Consider the following 26,022-nt stretch of genomic DNA (forward strand, 5'->3'; position numbering starts at 1 on the left):
AATGAGGGAACCTCAAAAACTGCTTTTAGAGAGCTAATCTGGAAGGACAGGTTACTTCTTCAAAATAGTGACCTTCAGTCCTCTTACATTAAGAGAATTAAACAGAAAAATGTTTCTGTTAGAAATAATTTTTCCATGTTTAATGCCACTGCATTATTCTGAACATGTAATGCAATATTAATAGAAAGAGAGAAAGCAAGAGGAGAAACCAAGCTATGAAATATGATTAGGTTACAGACTTTAAAAGGCAATCTTAAATCCTGGTGCCCAACTATTCATTTCTTTTAGCAAGTGATTCCTTAGAGCATTTTATTTTTCCTGAGCTCAAGATTCAGTTACTTAGTAAGGCATATATGTGATTATGTGTAACTTTCTTTTAAAAGTATTTTTGTGCTAACTCCTCTTTCGTGGTAATAATTTAATTGTTTCTAAGATTTAAACAATTGCACTGAAAATGCAATTCCTGGAAATGAAGACTGTCATGGAAATACTGCTACTACTTAAATGTAATAGTTCAAACTATTAAGCAAGTAATTAAAAGATGTCTGAGCAATAAAAGAACAATTTCTAAGATAACAGTGTCCTAGTATAAGGTCAAGATATATAGCCCAGTTAGGGTAAGTATTTCTGTAGACAGACATACGATCAAATAGAATTCAAAAGCTGGACATAAGCAGATACCACTGCTTAAAAACAGATTTGTCAGAGTCATAAACACAGAGCCTGGTGGCAGAAACACAGAGTCACTGATGCTCATGCTCTTGCCAGAAGAAGGAAGATAACACCAAAGTGCCAACATCAGAGACAATAACCTCCAAATAATTATTCTAATTAACTGACTGGAATGAGCTGTTTATTTTATTATAGATGTCTTATCAATTGATATTAATATTAATTAATTAATATCAATTAATATAATTGATGTCTTATGTTGTTAAGTTAAAGATTTAGTCAGGAATCACAGCAAATTTGGGCAAAGCTGGGGCAAGCAAGGAGACAACAGAAACAAATAAACAAACAAACACAAAGCAAGCCAGGCTAAACCAAGCACAGAATTGCCATCATTTCATATTTCCTGTTTAATATTTTCTGATTAATAAAATGAATGGCTACAGTTGCTCTAGTAAGATAGAAATCTTTTTTAAAAAGTGCTTTTTTGCTAGTTATTCTGCATTAGCAAAAAGAAGAAAAAAAGATACGTTCCAGTTCACAATACATTCCTGTACATGAAGGCAGAAATAGGAATATTGTTAATTGAATTATATGCTTAAAGAAGCTATGAGAGAGAAAAAATTAACAATTCCATAGATTCAGAGGTCTATCACAGATGGGTCTGACTCTAGAAGTGCCAGACAGTTCCAAAGATGTATAAAAAAAAATTCATTATGACACAGGTGAAAATAAAAACCTGATGCATTGTACTCTTGAAGGACAAAATCTATGAAACCAAATGAGGAACTATAAATGCATCATTTAGTGAAAAAAAAAAAAAAGGTGCAGGTTTCTCAAATTATAACAATTAAGAATTTAATTCAAAGGAAAAAAGTCTTGACTGTTATGGTATAATCATTAGGTATTGTTAAAATGAGGCTGAGTCTGTACAAATGGTAATCTGCCTAGAAAGTCTCTGACAGTGCTGTTCCTTTCCTATGCCACATCTACTGGTTTCATTAAACCCCAAATAAACAAACTGCATAGTTAGATATAAGCAAGTTCTCAATAAAATAAATTTCAGATTGTACAGGTTAATAAAGAACAATGAACCACTGACTAGCATAGGATGCAAGTGCTTTCAGAAGTCCAGAGGAGCTGAAGATTAAATTTAAGACATCACTGACCTGTTTCAACACAGTAATTAGACTCATTTAAGGTGTCCTGCAGTAGCCAAAATACCTACACGCGACTAGCAGATATGACCTAAGGGCTGTAACCTTCTACACTGGTAGATGGAGACCGAGCAGATTACCCTGAGGCATCTCAAATGGACTAAAAACTGGAAACCAAGTCATAATTTTAGACTAGGATTAATGCTAGGATTAATTTCAGCTAGATTTAGATGTCTAGAAGTTTCAGATTTAGTCTGCAGACTAAATATTAGAATAACATTTTTGGAGTAACTAGACCTATAGCTGATTTTATATATATATATGCGTATATATATATAATATATATTTTTATATATATATTTTCCAAGGAAAAAAAGGAAACTTATCCCATTTACCGTAGACACTCAGGACAGAACTAAGCAAGGTTAGGTTACTGCCAGTAATTGGGCTATCTAGGGAAAAAAAAGAAGCCAGGTATCAAATTTGCAAGACCCGCCCTGTGCTCACATTCTATATCTTGACAAGAAAGAGTAGGTTGACATCCCTAGCTTGTTATACATAGTTTAAATGCACTTAACCCCCAGAGTAAAGGTCAATTTTGTACAATGAACTCCATTTTTGTCCTTTTATGCATGATTAAATGGTAATTAAGTTTTAATGAAAAGCATTAGGCTGACTGCAATTAACATAAACGCTCTACTCAGTGTCCTCGTGTTCTACATGCTGAGCTGAGTGGGCAAGAAAATGGACTTTTAATATTGTCTAAACATTATTTGAGCTTCAGCCATTTTTTTTTTAAAAAAAAGCATTTCTACCTACATATACAATAAACTAGAGCAATTCATAGGCAATATTTTCTGATCTATCAAGTCTCGTCCTGAGTATGTGATTCATCATTTTGTCTCTGTTCTTACCCTATCCTTTCACAGCACTTCTCTTTCTAGGTATATGTAATATGGGCATTCCAGTTTCTTTCTTTTTTTTTTTTTAGCTCATGTTTAAATAAAATATATTCCTTAATAAGTACATCACTGAAAATACTTTAAAAATGACATAAGGATTCAAAACTTGAGCAGTTATCTTAAGAGAACTTGCAATAAATCATTACATTTTCTGGAATTTCCACAAATTATTTTTAATATTCAAGCTGTATGTCAGTTTAGGGCAAAGCTGCATAAATTATTTTCAATAATTTCAATAATTCAACAAATTATTGAAAATAATTTGTGCAGCTTTGTCCTAAGCTGACATACAGATTGAATACATGATGAATGCAGAGCATGCAAAGATTCTCATATATCTGTAGTTCATTGCCCATTGTCTGCACTGAGTTTTTTTTTTTTTTACAATTAAAAAAATAAAACATTACAACACTACACTTACCAAGCAGCGTGACCCGAATTTCTTTTATAATTTTTCTTCAATTTGAGCTAAGAAATTCAGTTCCTTACCACTAATTCCTAATAATCCAAGTTAGACAAACACTGCAATTGGCCATTATGATCCCTGAACAGATCCATCAGGTGTTACAATAGGCTGACAAAATCAGTTCTTCACTCTTTAGAGCATTTCCCTTTCTCCTATTTACTATAGGCATCACCAACGTTCAAAAGAATATACTTCACTAATTATGTTGATGAGTCTAGCAAATTACACATTTTCTTCCTTGCTTAATTTATAGATTAACTGATAGGCTTTCAACACATATGTACACACAGCTTGAAAAGCAGTATTAGCACGGACATCAGCAATTCCCCCCCCCCCCAAAAAAAAAATCTGCTCTTATTATTTAGTTGATACTTTAAAGCTTTCAATATCTCATCACACTCTTTCCTTTTGGCCACAATATCCAGAAAAAAATAAACTTAATGACGTAAGCTGCTAAATTAAAATGCATTAGAGAACAGCAACCCCCCTGGTCTTCTCTCAGTAATGGTGAGTAGATATCCTCATTGAGAAATAACAGGACTGGCAGCTTATTAGTGCCATTAGGGATACTGAAATAAGACACTTAGGTTCACTTCCTTTTATTAATTCATCTTCCTTTTCCTACATTCCTGAATAGATATGCCCTTACATAAACATAAATATATAAAGATACAATGACTGAATCAAAGACAGTGATATAGTCTCTCTGCAGTCCAACCTACAGTCTTTAAGACTTCAATCACAGTACAACATAAAAATCCCACATACTCAAGTTTTACCATATTGATCACATTATTCTGTGTACAGACATGCTTTTACTTTAGACCTGAAGATGAAACTTGAAATTATTTGATTAACTTAGCAGTAAATCTTTTAAGGTTTTTGAAAAAGGACAGATTTATGCTATTCTTTTACTGTGTACACACAAATTGCTAAAATCATAAAAATGATCCAATATGCAACCAATGTAGTGATTAGAAAAAGAAAAACAAAATACAAACACATAGGAGTTAAGATATCATTATGTAGTACTGGGAAGATTATATAAAAGTATCAGTTCAAAAGAAAATTTTTGCATGTACAAATCCATCTGGTTTTGTAAATAAGTAATAATAAAATAATAGTGAGGTTGCTGTGTAAATTAAGGACTAAGAAATCTTGAAGATACAAAGGAAATCCAAACAAATCCTAATAGTATCTGTTTAGCATAAATACATGTAATAATTACACTAATATTTTTGTAATGAGTAAAGAAGTTTTAAGATAAAAAAGCAAGTAATTCTTGTATACTGGAATAAAAACTGAGTGTATTTGAGATGAAAAACAATATACATACTTGAGAACTGAATGGAAAAGCCTGATTTGCTGATAAAGAAGTCACTGTCAAATTGTAATGTCAACGAGTTGAAAGTGCTGTGAATATCCTCCGGAAGAGCTGAGCCACTCCATTCTTTCAGCAATATGCTGCTCTCAACAGGCCCATCCCATACCTTCAAGATGTCATGAGCAACCTCAGTGTCAAAAACAATAAAATGCAGACTGCAAAATATTAAAAGATTAAAAAAAGGGTTACTCATGAAACATAATTACATAAAAGTCCGAGCAATCATTCCCAAATTGTTCTAAATTTGGAGATGCTATTTCTGAAGAAACACTGGTGGTTGAGAAGTGATACAAGTTTTTTTTTTTCCAGTTAGATGAGATGATTTGATAGGAGAGATTCTGTTCTGTCCTCTTTGCATTGCAACTGCAAAATCCACTATGATATATCACACTTGTTCTATTAATTGTTTTTATCAGAGATATTTTAAGGGTTAAGAACTATGATGTGATGAAAGTTTTCCTCTAGTTATACAAATACAGATGCCAAAGCTACTAACTGTTTAAAATTAACTGAACTGAACGGATTAGAAGAAAATGACATTCTTTCTGATCACCATTTGTCTTCTACTAGATGTTAGTATGTATAGCCCAGGAATTTCTGTAAGTTTTGCCTTTTTTTTCCCTGTATATATATATATATATGTATGAATAAAAAAATCTTTTCCCACCTTTGCCTTCTGCCAAAATTCATAAACTGTAACGGGACTGAAATGGAATACTCTAATCTGTATTTATCTCCATTTAAAATATTAGATTGAACAATGTAATCTTTGTATTCAAAATACTGGCAGTGCCTTCAAGTTCTGGTTGTTGCTTATGTTTTTAATTCTGAAAAAATCTAGTAAGTAATTACCACCATGTTGATATTTCTTTGTTTTATTCATCATTAATTTCATATTTGTCCTTCAAATAAAAATAACCAATTGAATTCTCCTGTGATGGAACAAATTCATTATTTGGTCTAGTGAAACAGAATCACTCAAAAAAAAAAAAAAAAAAGGGAAAATAACTTTCAGTGAATGGACTTGAATTGATAGTACATCTTGATGATCAGTTAAAATGGTTGTTCGCATAAATTGATTATTGAAAGAGTTTAGTATTTGTTTACCTTTTGCTCAAAGAGATAATATTCTGAAGAAATACTGTTCGGGGACATTACACGTATTTTTCTTCCATTGCAGTAAGAAACTAATCTCTGTTGCCTATCATTAAATATGGAAGTTTCAAGAAATTCTCCACTGAAATTAAGATAATCTATTTTGATTAGAATAATATTTAACATTTTTGCTACATTGTTTTTTTCACCAGGAAGAAACATTTGCATTATTTCCTGCAAGTATCTGCAGGAAAGATGAGATGAAACAAGCTTTAATTATTGATACTCCTTTCAGTCTTTGAGTGATTTAGCTATTTTTTTCATGCTAATATGACAAATTGAAGACTGTTTTAAAGTTCTGTTTGTGCATTACTAACTTCCTTCAGCTGGAGTTCTTGAATCCCTCTATACGGGATTCAATCCCTTAAATTATTATAGAAATAAAAGCTCTTGATTCCATCCTAACGGTTATTATGTCTACCTTTTTTGATAAATTAGGCACTACCTGTGTTTCCCTCATATTCTGTAATCTTCTAATTTCTTCCCTTTCCTATTGTCTGGAGAAATCTTCTAGTCCTAATCTAATCTTAATAGATAACTATTAAGTATTCACTTATATCTGTTCATGTTTACTTCCAAAGTCTTCTGAAATGTTGTTGGCCTTACCATTCACCTGCTTATAAGAAACTTACATACATTGTAACTTACATACTTCAGTCACATACACAAAGTGTATGTTACATACTTCAGAATGCAGTATACGCTATAAAAGAAGGGAGCAGTAATGATAAATGAAAACCCTTCAGAGCTGTATATAAGGCTTTATAGTGCTAATCTCTGGCTGCTGCTAACTGTTAAACCCTTATCAGACCAAATCATTCATGACCAAAAAGCACTTCTATTAGATACTCAGCAAGTTCCAAGTCCCTGTGCAATCACACTCCTAGCAGACAATCTTGCACTTCATGCTTTCTTGAGGGATCTTTTTTAAAAAAAGAAAGTGTTGATTAATTATATTCTATACTTACAGTACAATGAAGGGCTACTAATTATTGCCTTGAAGGTCATTGCATTGTTGCAGTAAGATATATTAAAAAATGGCATCACAGAGGAAGAAATCTGCAGCCACACGACATCTTAATGTTTTAGCTGGTTGACAATTAGAAAAAGGCATAGCAGTACAACTCTACCACAAGCCATATTATCTAATGCAATTGACAGTTCTAAGTTAGATGCCTAGCTGTCTTTTGTACAATGTAGACACCCAGGTTCCACAGAGGAACAACACAGCAAAACAAACATCCGCTTTATTAATGTATGAAGTAGTTAATAAACATAAAATAGTGGAGAAAAGATGAGTAGCTTAGGCAGCGAATATAATTTACAAAACAATGAAATCAACAATAGAATTGACTTAATTAATTATGTACCTTATTGTCTTTCCTGGATCTGCTTCAATAATCCAAGTACAATGAAGATTATTGTCATATGGTGCTGGGTAACCTGGAGACAAAATGCGCCCCGATGTAGCAGCATGAATTCGACCACCACACTCAGCTACAAAATAAATAAGGATTGTACTGTTTATTTTTTGTAAGACCATAGTATTTTGCACTTCACTTTTTTTCTCTCTGCTTCACATCTGTCTTCTAAAAAGGTAAAATATTTGCTTGTCTCTGAAACAATGCTATAAACCAGAACATATACATACAAACCAAAATATGTGCATGATTTAAAAATGCGCATACAAAAGACTTCATTGTTGCCCTGTCATTAAGTAAAAAAATAAAAATAAAAATAAATAAAAAAAAAAACATGGTTTGTGATTAAGGTATTTTACTGAACAAAAAGAAACACTTAGATAAACTGAGACTAGGAAAGCACACTTTTATCATCAATAACGGATAAAAAGCATGTTTAAAGACCTCAAAGATATTTTATCTAGTATATTTGTCTTCTTAAACTACCACTGAATGCTGAAATTAAGAGTTCATGCAGTTTGGTTTTGAAATTCAAACGTTTTTTTCTATTTTTCTTATTTCCAAGTGCTTTTTGTTTAATGCTTTCAAGTTGTTATACATGCCTTCAAGCTTAATTCCATCATAAAACAGTTTGGTTTTGCCCAGTAAATTCCTTAGGTATTTAAATATTTAAATGCCATATGCCCACCAAGTGAGAGAATAAATCAGAAAGCTATGATTTGAAAGTATGCACTACCTCATTTTCAACATTTTTTATCATAACTACGTTCTCTTTGTGTAGACACGTTACTGCAGCACAAAGCATCCAGAATCAGATCAAGCTTACTAGGCTTATTTAGAGTAACATGCAATCAACTTGCCAGTTTAAGGAGATAGGCTGGTGAAACTCTTGTGTAGCAAAATCAGTTACCACTGAGGCAGTGTATCATTGACTCCACAGTCAAGTGATGTCCCTGAACTCCTACTTTAGTTACCTTAACAGTGTGACCAGTATTGAAGTTAAAAAGCACTGCCATGGGAATGCTTTGTTCACTGTTATCTATGAGAGCATAAGACACATAACAATGAAAGAAGAATGGCAGTGGGACCAGATGATTTGCCAGTAACAACCCTTGACAAATAATCGGCCTTCCATATGCCACTGAGACACTGCTGACAACCAAGGTGTTACAAGGAAGGAAAATAACTGTAGGGGAAATAAGATGATTGATTTACTTACCTACCCTGCCATTATAGTCACTCACTAAATGTGATTTATAGAACCACAGCAGAAAGATAAAATTATAAACGATTTAGCTACTTTTCAACATAAGTTCTTCAAATATAACCTTTACTTAAAATTTCAGCTAATTTTGATTTTGTAGGAAAATTCTGACTGCAATAATCCCCTTGAAAGAGATCTGAGCTTAAGAAAAAAAAATATACTGAGATAATTACTGTGTTTACCAAAGCACTCAGAATAGACAGATTCTTTTTAACTCAAATTAACTGGCTTTTAAATTCCCAGAAGACCTCTTCAGAAAAGAAATATATGATGTAGACCTCACAAAGATACATTAGATACTACATATCAAAAAAAAAATCACTTCAGAAGCAAATGAGAAGTAAGTTTTTTGGAGTGACTCTATCCAAAAAATAAAATAAATAATAACAATAAAAAAGTATTTTTTCAACATGCAGTAAATGTGCATTATCTCAAAGAAAACACTACATAAAGTATTACCTTAAGAAGAGATTGACAGGTGATTAGGTTCTTTTGCTTGTTTCTTTTTTTAATTGTAAATTGTAAATAGACTATAACAGAAAGTCAAGAAATTTTGCCAAATGAATGTGTTGAATGATGAATGTCTTAAGCAAGAGACTCATAGAAATCAGCTGCCAATCTAAAGGAACTTGCAGAAGAAGCTCTTCAAGAATAAGCTCCTTCAGAAGAGAATCTTTTTTTTTTTTTTCCAGTTGTTTGCAATGCCTTTATGAGATTGCATAAAATGACTCAGGCATAATGCTTTCTTCTTTTGATCAAGGCTAAGAGAAAAGTAGTAACTAAAAATTAGGCACTAACCTTTAATGAATGGCAGGGCTGATCTGAGCAAAAGACTTTTTAAAAAAAAAAAAAAAAAAACTTGCAAAAGAACCTCAGACAAATTGGAGGAATTGCCTTTTCTTCATTAAGGATTGGAACAAAATAAAAAGGATGAAAAGAAATGCTAAGACCAATATAGCAGTGTATCGGTAAAATGGCTGAGTGCAGGAAATGCGGAACCTGTCTATCTATGGCCTTGGAATTTTTTACCAATGAAGTTGAACTGACTGAAAAGATGATTTGATAAATGTCACTGTAGACATTGTACATGTCACTGAAGACAGCAGCAAGTATCAAATGTTGATATAAGACATAATACGTGAAAAAGACAAAAAAAAAAAAAAAAAGAAAAAAAAAAGACCCCTCTGGAACCCTAAGTACAATGAATGAAAGTGAGTTGAGGTAAGAAAGCAGTCTTTTGGAAGCGTATGTGCACCCATGTGTATTGGAGATGGAAATTTCTGTGATATGTAGAGTCATAAAAGTCTCCTGTGAGAAGCAGAGGACAGACCTTGAGAAAGAAGATGTCTGCTTGCCTAGGCTGAGTGATAAGGAGCAGGGATGCAGCTGCTCAGCCCAGTTCACAGGCAGCCCCACCTGGAATCCTGTTGAAGCCGGCCGCTCGGACGGGCTTGTAGCCAGCTTAACCGCAGACGTCCTCCAAACTAGCTTGGGAGACCAAACACCCAGAAATGAGGAAGAAGAGGAGGAAGGCAGGACCTCCGAATTGGGGGCTGGGACCCCCGACTGGTGTGCACACCTGCGCACCTGGGGGGAGAGTTGTGCAACTAGAGGTGGTTTGTCCGCCCCCCGGGCTGCCTCCTGGGTCGGGCTGACCCTACGTGCCAGGATGCACCGGGCATAGAGAGGACAGTGCGGAGAGAGGCAGGGAGGAGAAACTCCCAACTCTGAGGCCTGTGCTGACTCTGCGGGAGCCGGTCAGCAACTCTCTCTCTCTGATCTGACAGCTCGAGAGGATGTTCGGGCCCAGTATCCCGCTGGCAGGTATCACCTCATGAGTAGTTATCCCTTTTCTTTTAGCATTTTCTTTGCTTCTTTTATGTGCTATCACCTGAACAAATGCTCGATGTAGTCACCTTGTTCTGGCATGATTATTGCCGAATCCCGAGCCCATCTGGAACACCATGTAAGACAGTGATCTTTAAAAGTGGACAGTAAGGCCATAGAACCATACAGCTCTTATGCAGAGGATAGAATTGAGAAATGAGAAAAGCAGAAGCCTGTCAGATCGACACAGAAAAGGATATATAACTAAGATAGCACAGGATAAACCTGAAGAAAGAAAAGAAGATGATATCTGTAGAACTCAAAGCCAAGAATGAAATGATCTGTCAAAGATTAATCGAGTTTTCAGGGATCTTCATAAGACATTTTCCTGAGCACAGAAAGGTAGGAAACACAGCAATAAGCTACTGAAATTAACAGACTAGCTGTGAAAACTTTACATTGTCAGAAAGCAAATAGTCAACATTTGATTAGCTATTTAATGTGTTTCAGAAAAGTTTTATTAAGAAATGGGAAGAAGGAGATTATACAAAATAGACCACCCCCAATCTCATTTTAAAGATTCAAAAAAGGACAGCAAGTAAAAAACTGCATTCAGATGTATGCACAAGGTATATAGAGTTTTTTCTTGCTTTTTGTCTTTTCAACCATGGTGTTGCCAATTGTTGGAAAGGAAAAAAATATATATATATATATGATTCTGTTAACAGCAGGGCAGAATTCCAGTAAAACATGAAGTGAGATCCTCAAGAAATAATAGATTTTAGTACAGTGATTCCTGAAACAGCAACAAAATATGCAGAAAACATACTTGATAATGCAATTGCAAAACCAGATACTCAAGGATACTCAAGGTCTAATTACGTCTCTCTGCTACAAAAGGGAAACCTTTTAAGAGAAAAGAAGGCTACTCAATTCAATTGAGGACTTGAATGTAGAAAAAGTCTGGGATTTCTTTAAATCAAAACTGTGAGGAGATGTTCTGACCTATAATACATATAGACAATAACAGATATAACAGATAAAACAGATATAGTTCCAGAATCAACTGGGAAATAAAACTGTCTACTGATAGCAGAAATGCCATCCACTGATGTTATTCTGGCTCCCACCTTCTCACTAAGGTGAATCTTTGAAAGGAAGAGAGCTTGTTCTTTACAGACTGCAAGTCTGTGAATGTGTTCAGCAGAAGGAAGCTCCATGACAGACAATGCAGCACCCAGTATAGGGGAGAGGTAACAAGCAGGGATGCTGCAGGCCAGGTGAGAATCTTGAGATTTTTGGTGCACTGCCTGTGGCTGGCAAAGGAAAAAAACAACAACAAAAAACCTTAAGCTTCAGAAGTCACACAGAATTACTTTCCCAGCTCTCAGGGGAGCTGCATGTGAAGTTTGCTGAACGCCTCAAAGTCACTGAAAATTGCTGGGTTGGAAAGAAGAAGTGAAAGAAAGAAACTGTCTTGTAGTGGTATAGTGAGCTGTACTGGTTTTCAGTTATTTTGGTGTGTCTCAGTATTTCTCCATTTAATATTTGGGTTGTTTGTAATGAAACAAATTTTCAGAGATTTGAAGATGTAGTGTTTTAAGAAACAGTCTACCTCTAAAGTCTGATATACTGGATATTCTACTGCGGCAATAGCGACTCCTGAGCAAGTAAACCAAATAATTCACTAGTGTAGGACAGAAAATAGAAATTAACTTCATATTAATGAGATTCTCAAATAATTTCTAGTTGATTTATTATTACTGCCTGTGAGAGCATCCCAGATCTGGGATATCATCTGAACAAAAGCAGTAGCAAATTAACAAACTATTTTTTAAAAAAGTACTTTAATCCTAGTGAAAACTAAGTGATTCATTAATTTTATTATCAGTTAAAGTGTTTGGTGCTGGAAAACCGGAGGCATCGAAGGGAGTTTAAGAGTTTATGAGAACAGGTATCAGCAAAGGACATACATACATTTTTCCTATACTTGTGAATACACAATATATATATATTAGTTCAATGTAAACAGAACCCTTACCCAAAAGTTTTTTTTAGCCACTGCTAGTCAGCAATGCATTTCATAGTGAGGCATATTATAAATGAATGTCCCCAGCATATCTTAACTTAAAATTTAAGCCATAGATTAAATCTACACAACAGATGAAATAGACACTTAAAATGATCAAAAAACAAAACAAACAACAACAAAAAACCTTTCACTGCCGCAATCCATATTACCTATGCAAGTTGGCAAAGGTTTGTCCCAGACTCTTCTGTCTCCACTTAAACAGGTCATAATACCACTACCATGCATTGCATAGCCAGGATTACAGCTGTATAAAATGACAGTGTCTATAAAATGTCCTTCATCTCGAATTTTGTAGCCATAATTCGGTATGCCAGGATCTTCACACTTCACTAGATCAAAACCTGCAAACAGAAATGGAGAGGAAAAAGAAGAAAAGACACAGAGCAAAATATCAAACAAAATATAATGTTAGTGAACTGCAACCCAATTATATTCTCATGATTCAGGTAGATTAAATGTGTCCACAGTGACTAGAGATAAACTGCATATAATATGGGAATACTGGAAACTGAAAGAGAAAGAACTAACTATTCCCTTGATACTGGATTATGACATTAATGAAGGAAGGATATTATCTGCACTGCTTTAAAAGCTCAGCAAGAAATTTTTTACTTTACAATTCTTCTACTGTTGTAGTCTTCTTTACTCACGGGAAAGGAAGTGATATCAGTCCTATAACTAGCACTTAGTGAGAGCTAATCTCCATACCCAAGCCACAGACCATAGGCCATATAGGGAATTTAAGGAAACACAAAGGTCACTTCATCCATGCGAGTATCAAGACAGCATGCTACGGTTTCTTCTCTAATCCATATGAAGAAATATCCTTACGAACATTTTCAAGTAGCGTTCTCCTGGAAAAATGAAAGAGTATCTAACACCTTGTTTTTCCTTCTGCAAAAAAGCTAAATCTATCTTACAAGTGAGTCCTCTGAAAACAGAAGATATTTTTTTCTTAGCATTTCTGTTCAAATTCCATTACCTTAACTAAATATACTATACCAACTGATTTATGATCATGCATAATTTTGAGGTTTGTGTGCAACTGTCCTGTGAATCTCACAAATAAATCAACAGAACTTGACAGAAATTGTCATTTTGTTCACGGTGTAGTGACATGTCTTTGTTTTTTGGTTTTTATTTTTTGTTTGTTTGTTTTTTTGTTTGTTTTTTTAACATAGTATAGTTTGGATTTCTGAATCATGTACCTCCAAATCACAAAGAAGTAATCCTATTTCACTTGTAATGATATCATCAAACTTATTATTTTCACAATTTGGACTCAAAGGCTGGGTTTCACCTTTTCTAACCCTGCTTCTAAACATGAAAGGGTAACTTTGAGCTACTTAGGCTACTTTCATAGTCAATAGAGAAATACAAGTCTCTAAAGGACAAATCAACTCTTAGAAGTCAGCCAAATCATCCTATGGAATCATAGAATCATAGAATGCTTAAGGTTGGAAGGGACCTCTAGAGATCATCTAGTCCAGATGATCTCCAGGATCCCATTGGCCCAGACACCTCTAGAGTCCATCTAGCCCCCTGCACACACAGGGACACCTAGAGCACGTGGCACAGGGTGGCATCCAAGCGGGTTTGGAAGATCTCCAGAGAAGAAGATTCCGCAACCTCTCTGGGCAGCCTGTTCCAGTGCTCTGTCACCCTCACTGTTAAAATTTTTTTCTTTAAGTTCATGCAGAACTTTTGGTGCTTCAGTTTGTGGCCATTACCTCTAGTTCTGTTGGTGGCCACCACTGAAAAGAGACCAGCACCATCCTCTTCACTCCCTCCCTTGAGGTACTTATATACACTGATTAGATCCCCTCTCAGCCTTCTCTTCTGCAGGCTGAACAGGGCCAGCTCCCTCAGCCTCTCCTCATAGGGCAGATGTTCCAGGCCCCTGATCATCCTTGTGGCCCTGCGCTGGACTCTCTCCAGCAGCTCCACATCCCTCTTGTACTGTGGGGCCCAGAACTGGACACAATACTCCAGATGTGGCCTCACCAGGGCTGAGTAGAGGGGCAGGATCACCTCCCTCGACCTGCTGGAGACGCTCTTCCTAATGTACCCCAGGATCCCATTGGCCGCCTTGGCCACAAGGGCACACTGCTGCCTCATGGTCAGCTTGTTGTCCACCAGGACACCCAGGTCTTTCTCCGCAGAGCTGCTCTCCAGAAGGTATTTATTTTTTCCTATTTACTGTAAAGAGAGCCTAAATTCTTTATATAAAACCTTGGTCAGAATTTTGAACATATAGAGTTACAGGAAAGAAATCTCATCCCCCAAAAAGTTATTCTATCAATCACGCAGAACCGGTATCTTTATGCTTCTAGAGTAAAGAATGTCAGGACCTGTAAACCTACTAGCATGCTCTGACCAAAACTATAATCTTAAATTCTCTTAATCTCCAAGAAGAGTAGGGTTATCCCTAAGCCACCAACTGGCAATAGTTTTCTACTGGCCATGGTTTTTACTCATATTGTCTATTAAATTGCCCAAGATTGCTTGAGAGTGCTAGAAGGCCCAAACTAAAACCATGCTAGGACTGATCCTAACATTTCAGCAATAGAGACAACTACATTTCAGCCCTCATACTAATTCCCTCACAATGTTCAGTTTACAAGCAGAAGTTTAGCCTATGTGTCAGAAAGAGTACATATAATCACAAGTTATCTTCAGAAAATGGAAATCACCAACTACAAATGCAAATGCATTATAGAAATTTAGCATTACTCTGTTACTAAACAAGTGTGCTAAACTTTTACACATCCTTCCAATTTAACTTTGTTGTAGAAAAGAAATGAACATGCTCAGTTTTCAGACAAAAGGAGTGGCATTTTAACTAGCTCTTGGTAACTACAATGTAAAACAGCCAGTTGTCTAATATCTAATAGCTAAACCAGTTGTCTGAATTTCCTTTCAGAGTCACTTACATGATATGATTAATCTAATCCTCAAATAGTTGCCTAAAATAGACTGACTGAACTGCACAATTCTAGAAATGTTTATTTCTCTTTACTCACTGTCAGGAGGGAACCCAGGTGACTAAGTCATTCAGGTGAGCTGCACATCACCAGAAATAGCTACTTTTCTTGATTTTAATCTCCTTACTAAACATACACAGAAATTAACTTAAAAGTCTAAAAAATGAAAGTACTGTGATGATATTTTAATGCTGATTTGACAGCATGAGCCAATGTAACACTATTTCTCTGCCACCTGCTTTTAAATACTTTCTCGTCTTTTACTAAATGAGACAATTGTTTACCACTGGCAGTGCAACGTGATTGACAGATTAATTTTTCTCTGATTAAGGAATCTTCTGCATGTGTGTGTGTACGTGTGTGGTTAAGTAACTTTTTTTATAAAATTGATATATGTATATTTAGCCCGCTACGTAAGAGCTTTCTACCTTCCACCTTATAAAATTGTTAGGAAGATATAGTATCTTTCATAGCACTAATGGAATGAGTTTGGTGAAATGAAACAAACATATGGACATAGTAACCTTTCTTCTAGTTTGCTGTATAGCCATCCATACTAATAAGAAAGTCAAAGCTGGACAAAATTGTCATTCTCACTTGCTATTATTTCACATCGGCCACTTTGCATTCACTTTTGCACAAGCATGCAGATATATATGCAATGCAAGGATAAAGCTGCCTTTTAGCACCAGATCTTCTCAAGCAGAAAATAAGGGCATTCTAAATGGTGTAAAACTAAGTTTAGTGTGCTTACATCTTCACAATCTGTTTGTACAGTATAACATGGCAGATAGATAGATTATTTTTTTCTCCCCATCTGCTATAAAGACCCTTGAGGAACCCTGAAACCTAAGCAATGTGAAGTGTTAAAAACACTGCCACAAGCTTCAAAAGTTTGACAGAAGCCTACAATAGCTGGCCTCCACTTTTTCTACTCCTGCTTTGAAACAGCACACACAAAGTCATCTGCTCTTTCCTTCAGCTTATAAATAGGTTATATTTTTGTATCACTCGTACCATCAGGTGTGCTCTAACACAGAAGTTTTCCACTTCCTTTGATTTGTAGACTGATACAAGTTTCCAAAGCGAGCTACAGATCTCAGTGCTGTGAAAATCTGTGCCTCTTGAAAATAAGCTTGCTTTTCTTGGTTATGCTTGCAGACACTGTGCAAGAAAACTGCGAGTGCCCATAGGTCACAAGCTGAAAATCTAATACTATATTGAAATACTACAACTCAATTAAATATAACATGTTCCAAAATATACTAAATTAATCATGAAATGGAATGACCTTCACATTACTTTATTAACATAATATCTTACCTGGTGTTTAATAGATATTTATGATTTAATAGATAGTAATTTATTTAATAGATGATAGATTTATGAGATAGTAGATTTATTTGATAGATAATAGATTTATTATTTAATAGGTTATAATATAATATATTCTATAACCAGTTTTTCAGAGGATAGGAACTAATACAAAATATAGAGTGAGGTCTGCCATTTAGGAGGAGATAAAGAAGATTTTACGTTAAGCCTAAAATATCCAAATATAAAATGATTTGCTAGCCTTTGGTATTATTCTAACTTACCTAGCTTTAAAATTCTTTATAATATAAACATGCAGAACACCTACAAAACATCATAGCATCCTCATGTTAAAATATATTGAGTATCATAACACAAATATTTATGTATGTGTATATATGTAAATAATTCTGTAGATAAAGCTTAAATAAAATATGTCTAGAAATTCTGTTACAGCACAGAATTCAATCAATGGTGCAATAACAGAGGAGTAAATTAATTCCTAGTTCTTTTTCTCCTTCAACTCAGACTGATCTAGAACAATCAGATTAAAAATTATTAAAAATCTGGCAGATTTTGTCCATTTGCACGTTCAATGTAAATATCATAAATGTTGCTGCCTCTCTAAATGTAACATACTTTTACTATTCTTGAAGTGATATCCTCCAAATGTGGACTTTATCACCTACCAACAGCATTAGCACAAGGTGAACCATTTGTGTCGTCAAGACCCTCATACTATACAAACACTTGCTGAACTGTATTTCTATGCCTGAAAATGACAAGATATCTTTGCAAATTTTAAGAAATAAATAAATATGAGCACAACAGCTGTACACATAGGAAATTCTCAATCTGTGCATGTGTCAGAAGATATTAAATGTCTTATAAAAACAGAAAACTTGCTTTAAATCTTATATTTGAGATTCTGTTGGAAGATTTGCAACAGAAAAGGTGTTAGGATTTTCAGTAAGTCTATAATCAAATCTAATCAAATGGGGGAGGTAAAGTAATATATAAGCTGATTGTAGAGAACGTGACTCACTGTTTCAGGTATCAGATTTTAATTTCCCATTTCACATACACGATACATAAATAAGCAAATAAAAATATTTAATCACAAAGAAACAATCAAGATGTAAATTTTCAAATATTCTTGAGTCACTAAACCCTTCAGTATTTGCTTTTCTGTTTAGATTATTCAGACATTCTAGCCAAAATCCCACCTTGGAAAATTAATATTGATTTTAGTGTTTTACACTTCTAATCAGTATAATTCAGTTCAGTAGTACTCTAAGAATCTTTTTTTTCCACCATATTTTGCTAAAAAAAAAAAAAAAAAAAGAGGTACAAGCACTCATTATGACAAAATAAAGAATATTATTGATATTTGCATCTGGATAACAGAAATTTCTCTGTGAGGTCAACCAACACACAAATTTTTAAAATGCTACTTCATATACACTCTGGGAAACCTACAAGGATGACAGTTCATAACTTGTGGGCAGAAATTCACGGCGCTTTTCTGCAACTAGTACTGTCTCTGTTCCTCAGGAGACCAATTACAAATCAGCTTATTCCACATGCAAGAATCAGTATTCTTGCATACTGATCCACTGGATGTGGATACTCAAAACTGCAAATATAAAGAGATCTTGCTCTTTCCAGCTTCCCTTATATGATTTTCCCCTGTATATCATACACAAGAGTGCATCTATCTTTTCAGTTCATTTTCCCTGACACTCTTGTACACGCTCTGGCCTCATCTGCCATAAAATGCCGTATTGCTGTTGAACCCGATTGTTGAAATGCTGTGACAGTTCTTGTCAAAACTGATGCTGTGAACTTTCACAATAGGGAGATAGGGTCAGAAGAGTTCCATATAATCACGGCACTCTGGATTATGCTACACTGTAATGAGTCAGCGGTCAATTAAATTCTATAATCTTACTCATGAGGTTCAGTATAGGATTATGTAAACAATGAACAATTAAAATCCAGGTAAATTAAAAAAAAAACGACCAGAACACACCTTGATGACTGGCTATTGCCTTCTGACAATATTTGGCTGAAGAGATTTGTTCTGTCATATTTGATGTAAATAATCAGAAATGTAGAACTACTAGTTTGCAGAGTACAAATTATTAACATGTCTGTAGTATATGTGGATTATTAATTAGCACTTTTTCACCTCATTTTCATTTTAATGAGTTCTGTTGCCCTGCCTACATTAGCAAGCAGTGCAGTGTGAATGCTGAGATTTTACTTTGCACTGGCTCTAGTGTCCGTTAGTGCTGGAGGCTGCTAAGTGCGTTCTTGGAGGGTATGTTACAGCTCAGCTTCCAGTTTGCGCTCTCCAATATCTGTCTTCAATATGAATTCAGGTAAAGAAAGTGAGCATTCATTTTATGTCCCCAAAGGACATTTGCAGGGATCCCACACAGTAAAGTGAACTTTTAGCAAAACTGATGAAGTTTTGAGATATTAGTAAGTGCTCTTCATACCCATTTTCAAAGGAATAATACATTACAGTGCACTTCCTTACTGAGTACATATTCATTATGGGACCTTTATACCGCATGTAAAGCTACTCTGACTATATAGAAAACAAGTAACCCCCTACTCCTATCTCTGGGAGAAGTCCTATGTAGTTTAAATACTAATTTTCCTAGAATAAGATGAAATCGGATCGGAAAAATCACACAGGAACTAAAAGGAATGCACATCATTACCAGCTTTAAGATATTTGGTCTCTACTTGGAATCTCTAACCTATAGAATACACCTTGGAATATCTAACCTCAAAAATAAGTCTTTCTACACAAGGCATAGGAAAGAAAAAATAAGAATTAAAACTTACCAGTCTGGAAAACAGTAACAGAGAGACAATATACTCTGAATTACTAGCTATAGTACCCATCTGAATTTTAATTCCTACAAGAAAGAATGCTGAGGCTTGCTGCACTATTCTTGCTTTAGCAGAACATAGAAAAAGAGTGCTATCAGGGATCACCATATACATCCCCTATGAGCATCCAACAAACTAGGCTGTAAGATTTTATGCATTCTTGTTTTCTTTTTGACTTTGTAAATATTATTCATGCTTCGTGATACGACTTTCTACCAGATGCAGAGGTATGGTTTTCTGCTCCCTAAGTATGTTATGGTAATTAAAATTTTATCAAGACAGAGATGAAAGAGGACAGTTTTAAAACCAGAAATAACTGAAGTGACAATACAATAAATGTAACATCACGGTGCTTAGTATTGTAGCCATGTGGTACAAAGAACTGATCTGATAAATTCACTCTCCTTGCTCAAAATTATTTAACGATTTTTGACAGCTTAACTTTATTTGCAAGCTTTATATTGGATTAATTATTATTTGCAATGTCACTCTGACTTTATGTCAAGCCATAAATAAAATTGCCATAAAAGTACAAAACCTTAATAAGATTCCTTATACATGTTTCAGCTAATTTTATAGGAATTCAGTCATGCATTTATGCCAGATACAGGTCAAATTTGTACTGGTGAGTATTCTGATGATGTACAGATTCATTTTTTAATAATCATAGATGAGATATAGGTCATGATAGAGCTAGATATGATGTAGATCACTTATTACGGATATGATATGTTATCAGAGAATCACCGACTGCTTGAGGTTGGAAGGGACCTCTAGAGATCATCTAGTCCAACCCCCCTGCTCAAGCAGGGACACCTAGAGCACGTGGCACAGGGTGGCATCCAGGCAGGTTTGGAAGATCTCCAGAGAAGGAGACTCCACAACTCTCTGGGCAGCCTGTTCCAGGGCTCTGTCACCCTCACAGTCAAGTTCTTCCTCACATGGAGATGGAAGTTCCTGTGTTTCAACTTACACCCATTACCCTTTGTCCTGTCACTGTCCACCACCGAGAAGAGTTTGGCCCCATCCTCCCTACATTCTCCCCTCAGGTACTTATACATATTGATCAGATCCCCTCTCAGTCTTCTCCACGCTAAACAGGCCCAGCTCACTTAGTCTTTCCTCATAAGATAGATACTGCAGTGCCTTAATAATTTTTATCACTCTAGGCTGGACCCTTTCTAGAAGCTCCATATCCCTCTTGTGCTGGGGAGCCCAGAATTGCATCCAATACTCCAGGTGCGGCCTCACCAGGGCTGAGTAGAGGGGCAGGACCCCCTCCCTCGCCCTGCTGGCAACAGTCCTGCTGATGCAGGGCAGGATCCCATTGGCCTTCCTGGCCACAAGGGCACATTGCTGACTCATGGTTAACCTGTTGTCAACCAGGACTCCCAAATGCCTCTCTGCGGAGCTGCTTTCCTGCGGGATAACCCCTCATCTGTACTGGTGCCTGGGGTTATTCCTCCCCAGGTGGGGGAGGGGCAGAAAGGATTTGCAAGGTAAGGAACAATTCTTTTTCTTACAAATTCAATGAAAGAATTTGTACCTTCTTGTACCTATAAAAAGTCGTACCTTCTGTGTACTCTGTGCCTTTAAATTTACAATATGAACTCTAGTAAAAAAGTCTACCAAATAATTTTGTAAAGACATTTTTAGAAGACAAATGCTAGATGGAGTATTTACAAAACTTTAGATCTCTGATTTAGGTGTCTAAATATGGAAAGCAGGTTCCCTTTCTGTCAAGAATAACTGATAGGTGCCTCTAGAGGATGAATGGGGCACATATATATTAATTTTGATATAAGACGACATACTTTCATCCATAGCAATGAACAATTCAAATTTCTCAACAGCCTCTAGATTCCAAGTGTTTTTAAGTTTGATCCAAAACCACTGTTCATCCCTTATAGCTACTTACCATAAAACCACTTTCTAGTGTATTAACCAGTTGTAACTGGGAATTAGGTTTTTATTAGTTATTTAAATAGACTTGCCAGGGACTCCAAGGATCCACAAACTTCAATCCTATTATCCAAGTCATTAACTAAAATGTTAAACAAGCCTGGTCCCAGTGCTACTGGTGACTGTTTGCTAGAGGAATTTTGAACCTTCGTGCCTGATGGTGCTGCCAATCTTCTACCCACTTTCCTTCTATATACTAATTCAAACCTTATATCACTAATTTGGAAGAGACACTGATTGCACCAATAGGCCTTTATGGTCCCGACTATCTTGGACTGAGGCGTCTACTCACAATCCCTGTTGAGTGGCCCAGGGGCTCCATTCAGCTCAGGTGTGAGAAGTTAGAGTTTATAAATATAAGAGTATAAATATAAGACTCTATAAGAGTATAATACATCTGAAGTTTGTGAAAATGATGTGGCAAAATGTTTTGTGATAACTACAAAAAGGGCAGACTGACATTAAAAACACTCAGTACATACCTCAAAATACAAATGCAGTTATAATAATCTGTTTTCATATTTAAAAAGTAAGGTAAAAGCAAGGTAATGTGAAAACACAGAAAAGAATAAGAACTTTGTTAGGTTATCAAAAGTCGAAGTAATTTAAGATCATAAACATAATCTATATGTTTTACACAGAATCATTTTTCAATTACCAGAAAGTAAAAAGCAAGAAATGGTACTTGAGTTAATATTTTGGGACTGCAATGCCTTTCAAAATGCATGTAAATATCAATGAATACTCAATCAGTAGTTGTCGCATTTTAAACATCCCTAGTACAATCTCTTTCATTAAATCAATGCGATTTCAAAATGAGAGTTCCTGGTATTCTCATTGTGGCTTGGAATCATTTATATCATTTTATATCATACTGAAATCTACAGTTGTAGGAAAAAAAAATAGTCTACATTATGTGCTGGAGAACATACCCATTACACATCTTCACGATTAGAATTATGTAAAAGTCTGTAGAAAGAGAAATGTTTGGATAGCACGGCTACAGTGAGGCATTGGAAAACACTCATTCTTTAAGTATTCTATTTATGGGATCTTTGGAAAAATTGGCAGTATCTTTTATCTATCACTTTACAACCTCTATTGTAAATGCAAGAAAAATGGAAATAGAGGATTCAAGAGCATCTCAGACAACCAAAATGGAAGGTTGCTGTTCTGTTTCATTTAGATTATTATCAGATTCATTAACTTAAAAAGAGTCTAGGATGGCAATTGACCATGGTCTGCACACATTAGGATTAGTTCCAGCACTCCCTCTTTCCTTGAATCCAGCAAGGGGGATGAATTTTGTTTTTATTTTTTTAATTTGGTGATTAAGTATTTCATATTCTAATACAGGTCATGTGAAAGAAATGAGTCAGGATGCAGTCTTTCAATGAATAATACATTCCAGTAAGAATTTCAGTAGTTTTTCTTGACATCACCAGCATGTAAGAAAATATCCACAAGTATATTACTGAGTTTTCAAAGCCCTAATCTGCCAAATTTAATCCATATTTTTTCTATGATCCCTTTGCAGTCATAACATCCACACATACAGAAGACAGTGTTTCCAAATATAAAAAATAGATTATACAAACGTAAACAGATAAGACAATTTTTCTATATGATTATTTTATCAAAACAAAATTCTTGTAATAAATAACAAACCCTTTCAAAGTGAAATAGCACCAAAAAATGAAGAGAGATGGGCATGCAAATACATGTATCTGTATTAAAATGATTACCGTGCCTATACAGAAAACAAACAAGTAAGCTTTGAAATCTGCAAGGAAATGAATAATAAATTATAATACATACTCCATGTAAAAGATGCCAGGACTTTTCTGCTCTCTATCATTGTATTCTACCATGAAAGCATAATAATATTAGCTATGAAATTACAACAGGAAAACACGGTAACTTTAGACCTCATGAGAATCTGTACAAATAAAGCCAAGAATCCTTCCACAGTGTCTATCTGGCCATTATTAGAACCTACTTAGCATAACTTCTAACAAATTACTTTTTCGGATGTTCTAAAACCCAATACATTTTTTTTTCTTTAGCTGAAAATAAGAGATAGCTAACATTTTTCCAATCCCATGCACAGAGGGATAATTCCCATGATTCAAGGGTGATAAATTATGTAATTACTGGGAACAAAGTAAAGAGAGTCTTTCAATGAAAGGTGTCAAATGACCTTAAAAATATGGAGCATTGCAAGACTGACATATTCTAAGTTGACATTAAAAATATATAATTATAAACTTTCTGAATTAAACTATAGCTTGTTTGTTTGTTTTTAAAGCATAAGATGATTTTCTTTGCATTTTTTCAGAAAATTGAAATGTCTTTAGAATATGTATTACACAATACTTATTGTGATGATATGAAATATATGTTTAAATTAAATATAAACTGTCTGAATATTTTACATTTATTTATTTAATTATTTTAGTTTTGAGGTATTGAAATTTTGGGTCCAGACAAAAACTTGGCATGTAAACAGGCAACTATAGGACTTATGTTGAGAATAGGAACACAATAAACATCAGGGTTTTTTTCCTTTTAGAAACAAACTCCTTAAGTTTTATACAAATTATTTTTAACACTTCTTCCATTAGTAGAACCACAAAGAGAAATAACTGTTTAATGAAATTCTTAAGAAAGTGAATCTAATTTCATTCTGAATGGAAGAAACAAGACAAAGGCAAAAACACATTTTAGAGTTCATCAAATGGAAAACCCCATGAAAGGCTTTCATACTGAAAAATACTAAATGACTCATTCATTTTTTTCTATCTTTAAGACTTAATGAATGTAAATTCATCCTAATCTTGTGAAAACTTTTGATTTATTAGAATAATAAAAAAAGTTCTAAATGTTCTTTGATCATGTTCACTTGAATAGATATACCATTCATATAGATTTATATACATACTAGATACTATACCTATATCAGTGTGCAAGTCGAATATAGGCTTAAGAATGAGGCTGGATTATGGAAATATTGAACATATTAGAATCAGAAGGCATTTTCCTTTCATGAGGAAAAAAATGAAGAAAAAATGTCATTGTGTTATTAAACAGGATATCATAATTCATGTGAATGAGTAGGTTTCATTGAAATTTTAAATGGACCTTAATTTTGTCTTTTATTGACTTCTTAGTTCTCTATTTTGCCATTTTAATTTTCTTTTAGCATAGTTTTTCTATGCAAGTAAACCAGTTTAGATTAACCTGGGATTAGATATAATTTACTACTATTAAAATGACTTCCGAATGTCCATTCTATATAGAATGAACTGCAGAACAATATAGAATATGTTTGCACATATTCTGTATAGTATGTTTGTACATATTCTATATAATTTTGCACACATTCATTTAATGATCTACACCTTTTGCTTGTCTGCTTTTACTTTTGTCTTACATTTTTACTAGAGTATGTGAAGTTTCCCTAGCTAGTTATTGAAAAGAAACTACAAGAGCTTCTTCTCATTATTGGTTTATTTTGCTTGACTGACAAGATACGGCCTGAGGCAAAGACTATTTTCAGAATTTGAGTCTGTCTGTGTGCAAGGATAATTGACTGAATCTGTAGCTTCAGAACATTATTTTCACTGACATAATTCTAACATTTTGAAGTACTTACAATAGGAAATGAATTGAATGAATTAAACTTCAGTTCTGGATTTGGCTAAATTAATTTCCACATATAAATCATTCATATAAATGTATCTAATTTAAAGTTACCTCCCATGTTGTACCTTTCCCCAGCCCTTGAACAACATAAGCGTAGAAAGTGTTTATAACTCAAAACTGAAAATTATAATAAAACCTTTAGCAATAACAACAAATAATAACATTGTACAAATGTCAATTGAGTGTATCATGTCTGAGAAATGTATTTTACAATCTGTTTTCTCAATCTGGAGCATCTTGAGATCCATTGCAAGAATATCGCACAAGTGCTAAATATATAGCCTAAATACAAAGGATGATAAATACAAATAAAAATAGTAAAAGTACATATTTAAAAACACATTAATCTTTAAATTACTAAAAATTACTACTAATTATTATTATTATTATTTGATAGAATTTGATGCAAGTCCTAATTCAGAACTGAAAACTTCAAGGAACTTGGTAAAAGCCATCAGGTCTATGGAGGGCAACTCTACACAGTGCTAATATTCCTGGCACTTCACAATTCAGGAATATTTTCTGAGGACACTGATGGATTGTATCATAAAATATCTTCTGACACCATAAAAAGAAATGAAGTTGAGAATTCTAGCCAACAATCTGAAGGCAAAACAAAACAAAACAAAACAAAAAAAACACACTCTCAATTATGTGGAAACATCTACTGGGAAAGAACAAGGGTGGACAAAGATTTGATCAGGAAACATAGGCACTATAGTGTTTATTTTGCTGTAGTGTCTATTTTGAAAT

At 34.6% G+C, this 26,022-nt stretch overlaps 1 protein-coding gene across 1 annotated transcript in view; it reads right to left on the reverse strand.

The window, feature by feature from the left end:
• Nucleotides 1-26,022, reverse strand: part of CSMD1 (CUB and Sushi multiple domains 1) — a 994,655-nt gene that overhangs the window by 173,880 nt on the left and 794,753 nt on the right. The window contains exons 24-26 of the mRNA XM_088530602.1: nucleotides 12,547-12,738; nucleotides 7,164-7,290; nucleotides 4,591-4,793 (exon numbers count right to left, since the gene is read on the reverse strand). Of these exons, the coding sequence (XP_088386728.1) occupies nucleotides 4,591-4,793; nucleotides 7,164-7,290; nucleotides 12,547-12,738 (522 nt within the window). The remainder of the gene's footprint in view (nucleotides 1-4,590; nucleotides 4,794-7,163; nucleotides 7,291-12,546; nucleotides 12,739-26,022) is intronic.

This window comes from Tinamus guttatus, unplaced genomic scaffold (assembly GCF_059628265.1).
Source record: "Tinamus guttatus ecotype Peru unplaced genomic scaffold, ASM5962826v1 Tinamus_guttatus_pri_ptg000383l, whole genome shotgun sequence".
Lineage (NCBI taxonomy): Eukaryota > Metazoa > Chordata > Aves > Tinamiformes > Tinamidae > Tinamus > Tinamus guttatus.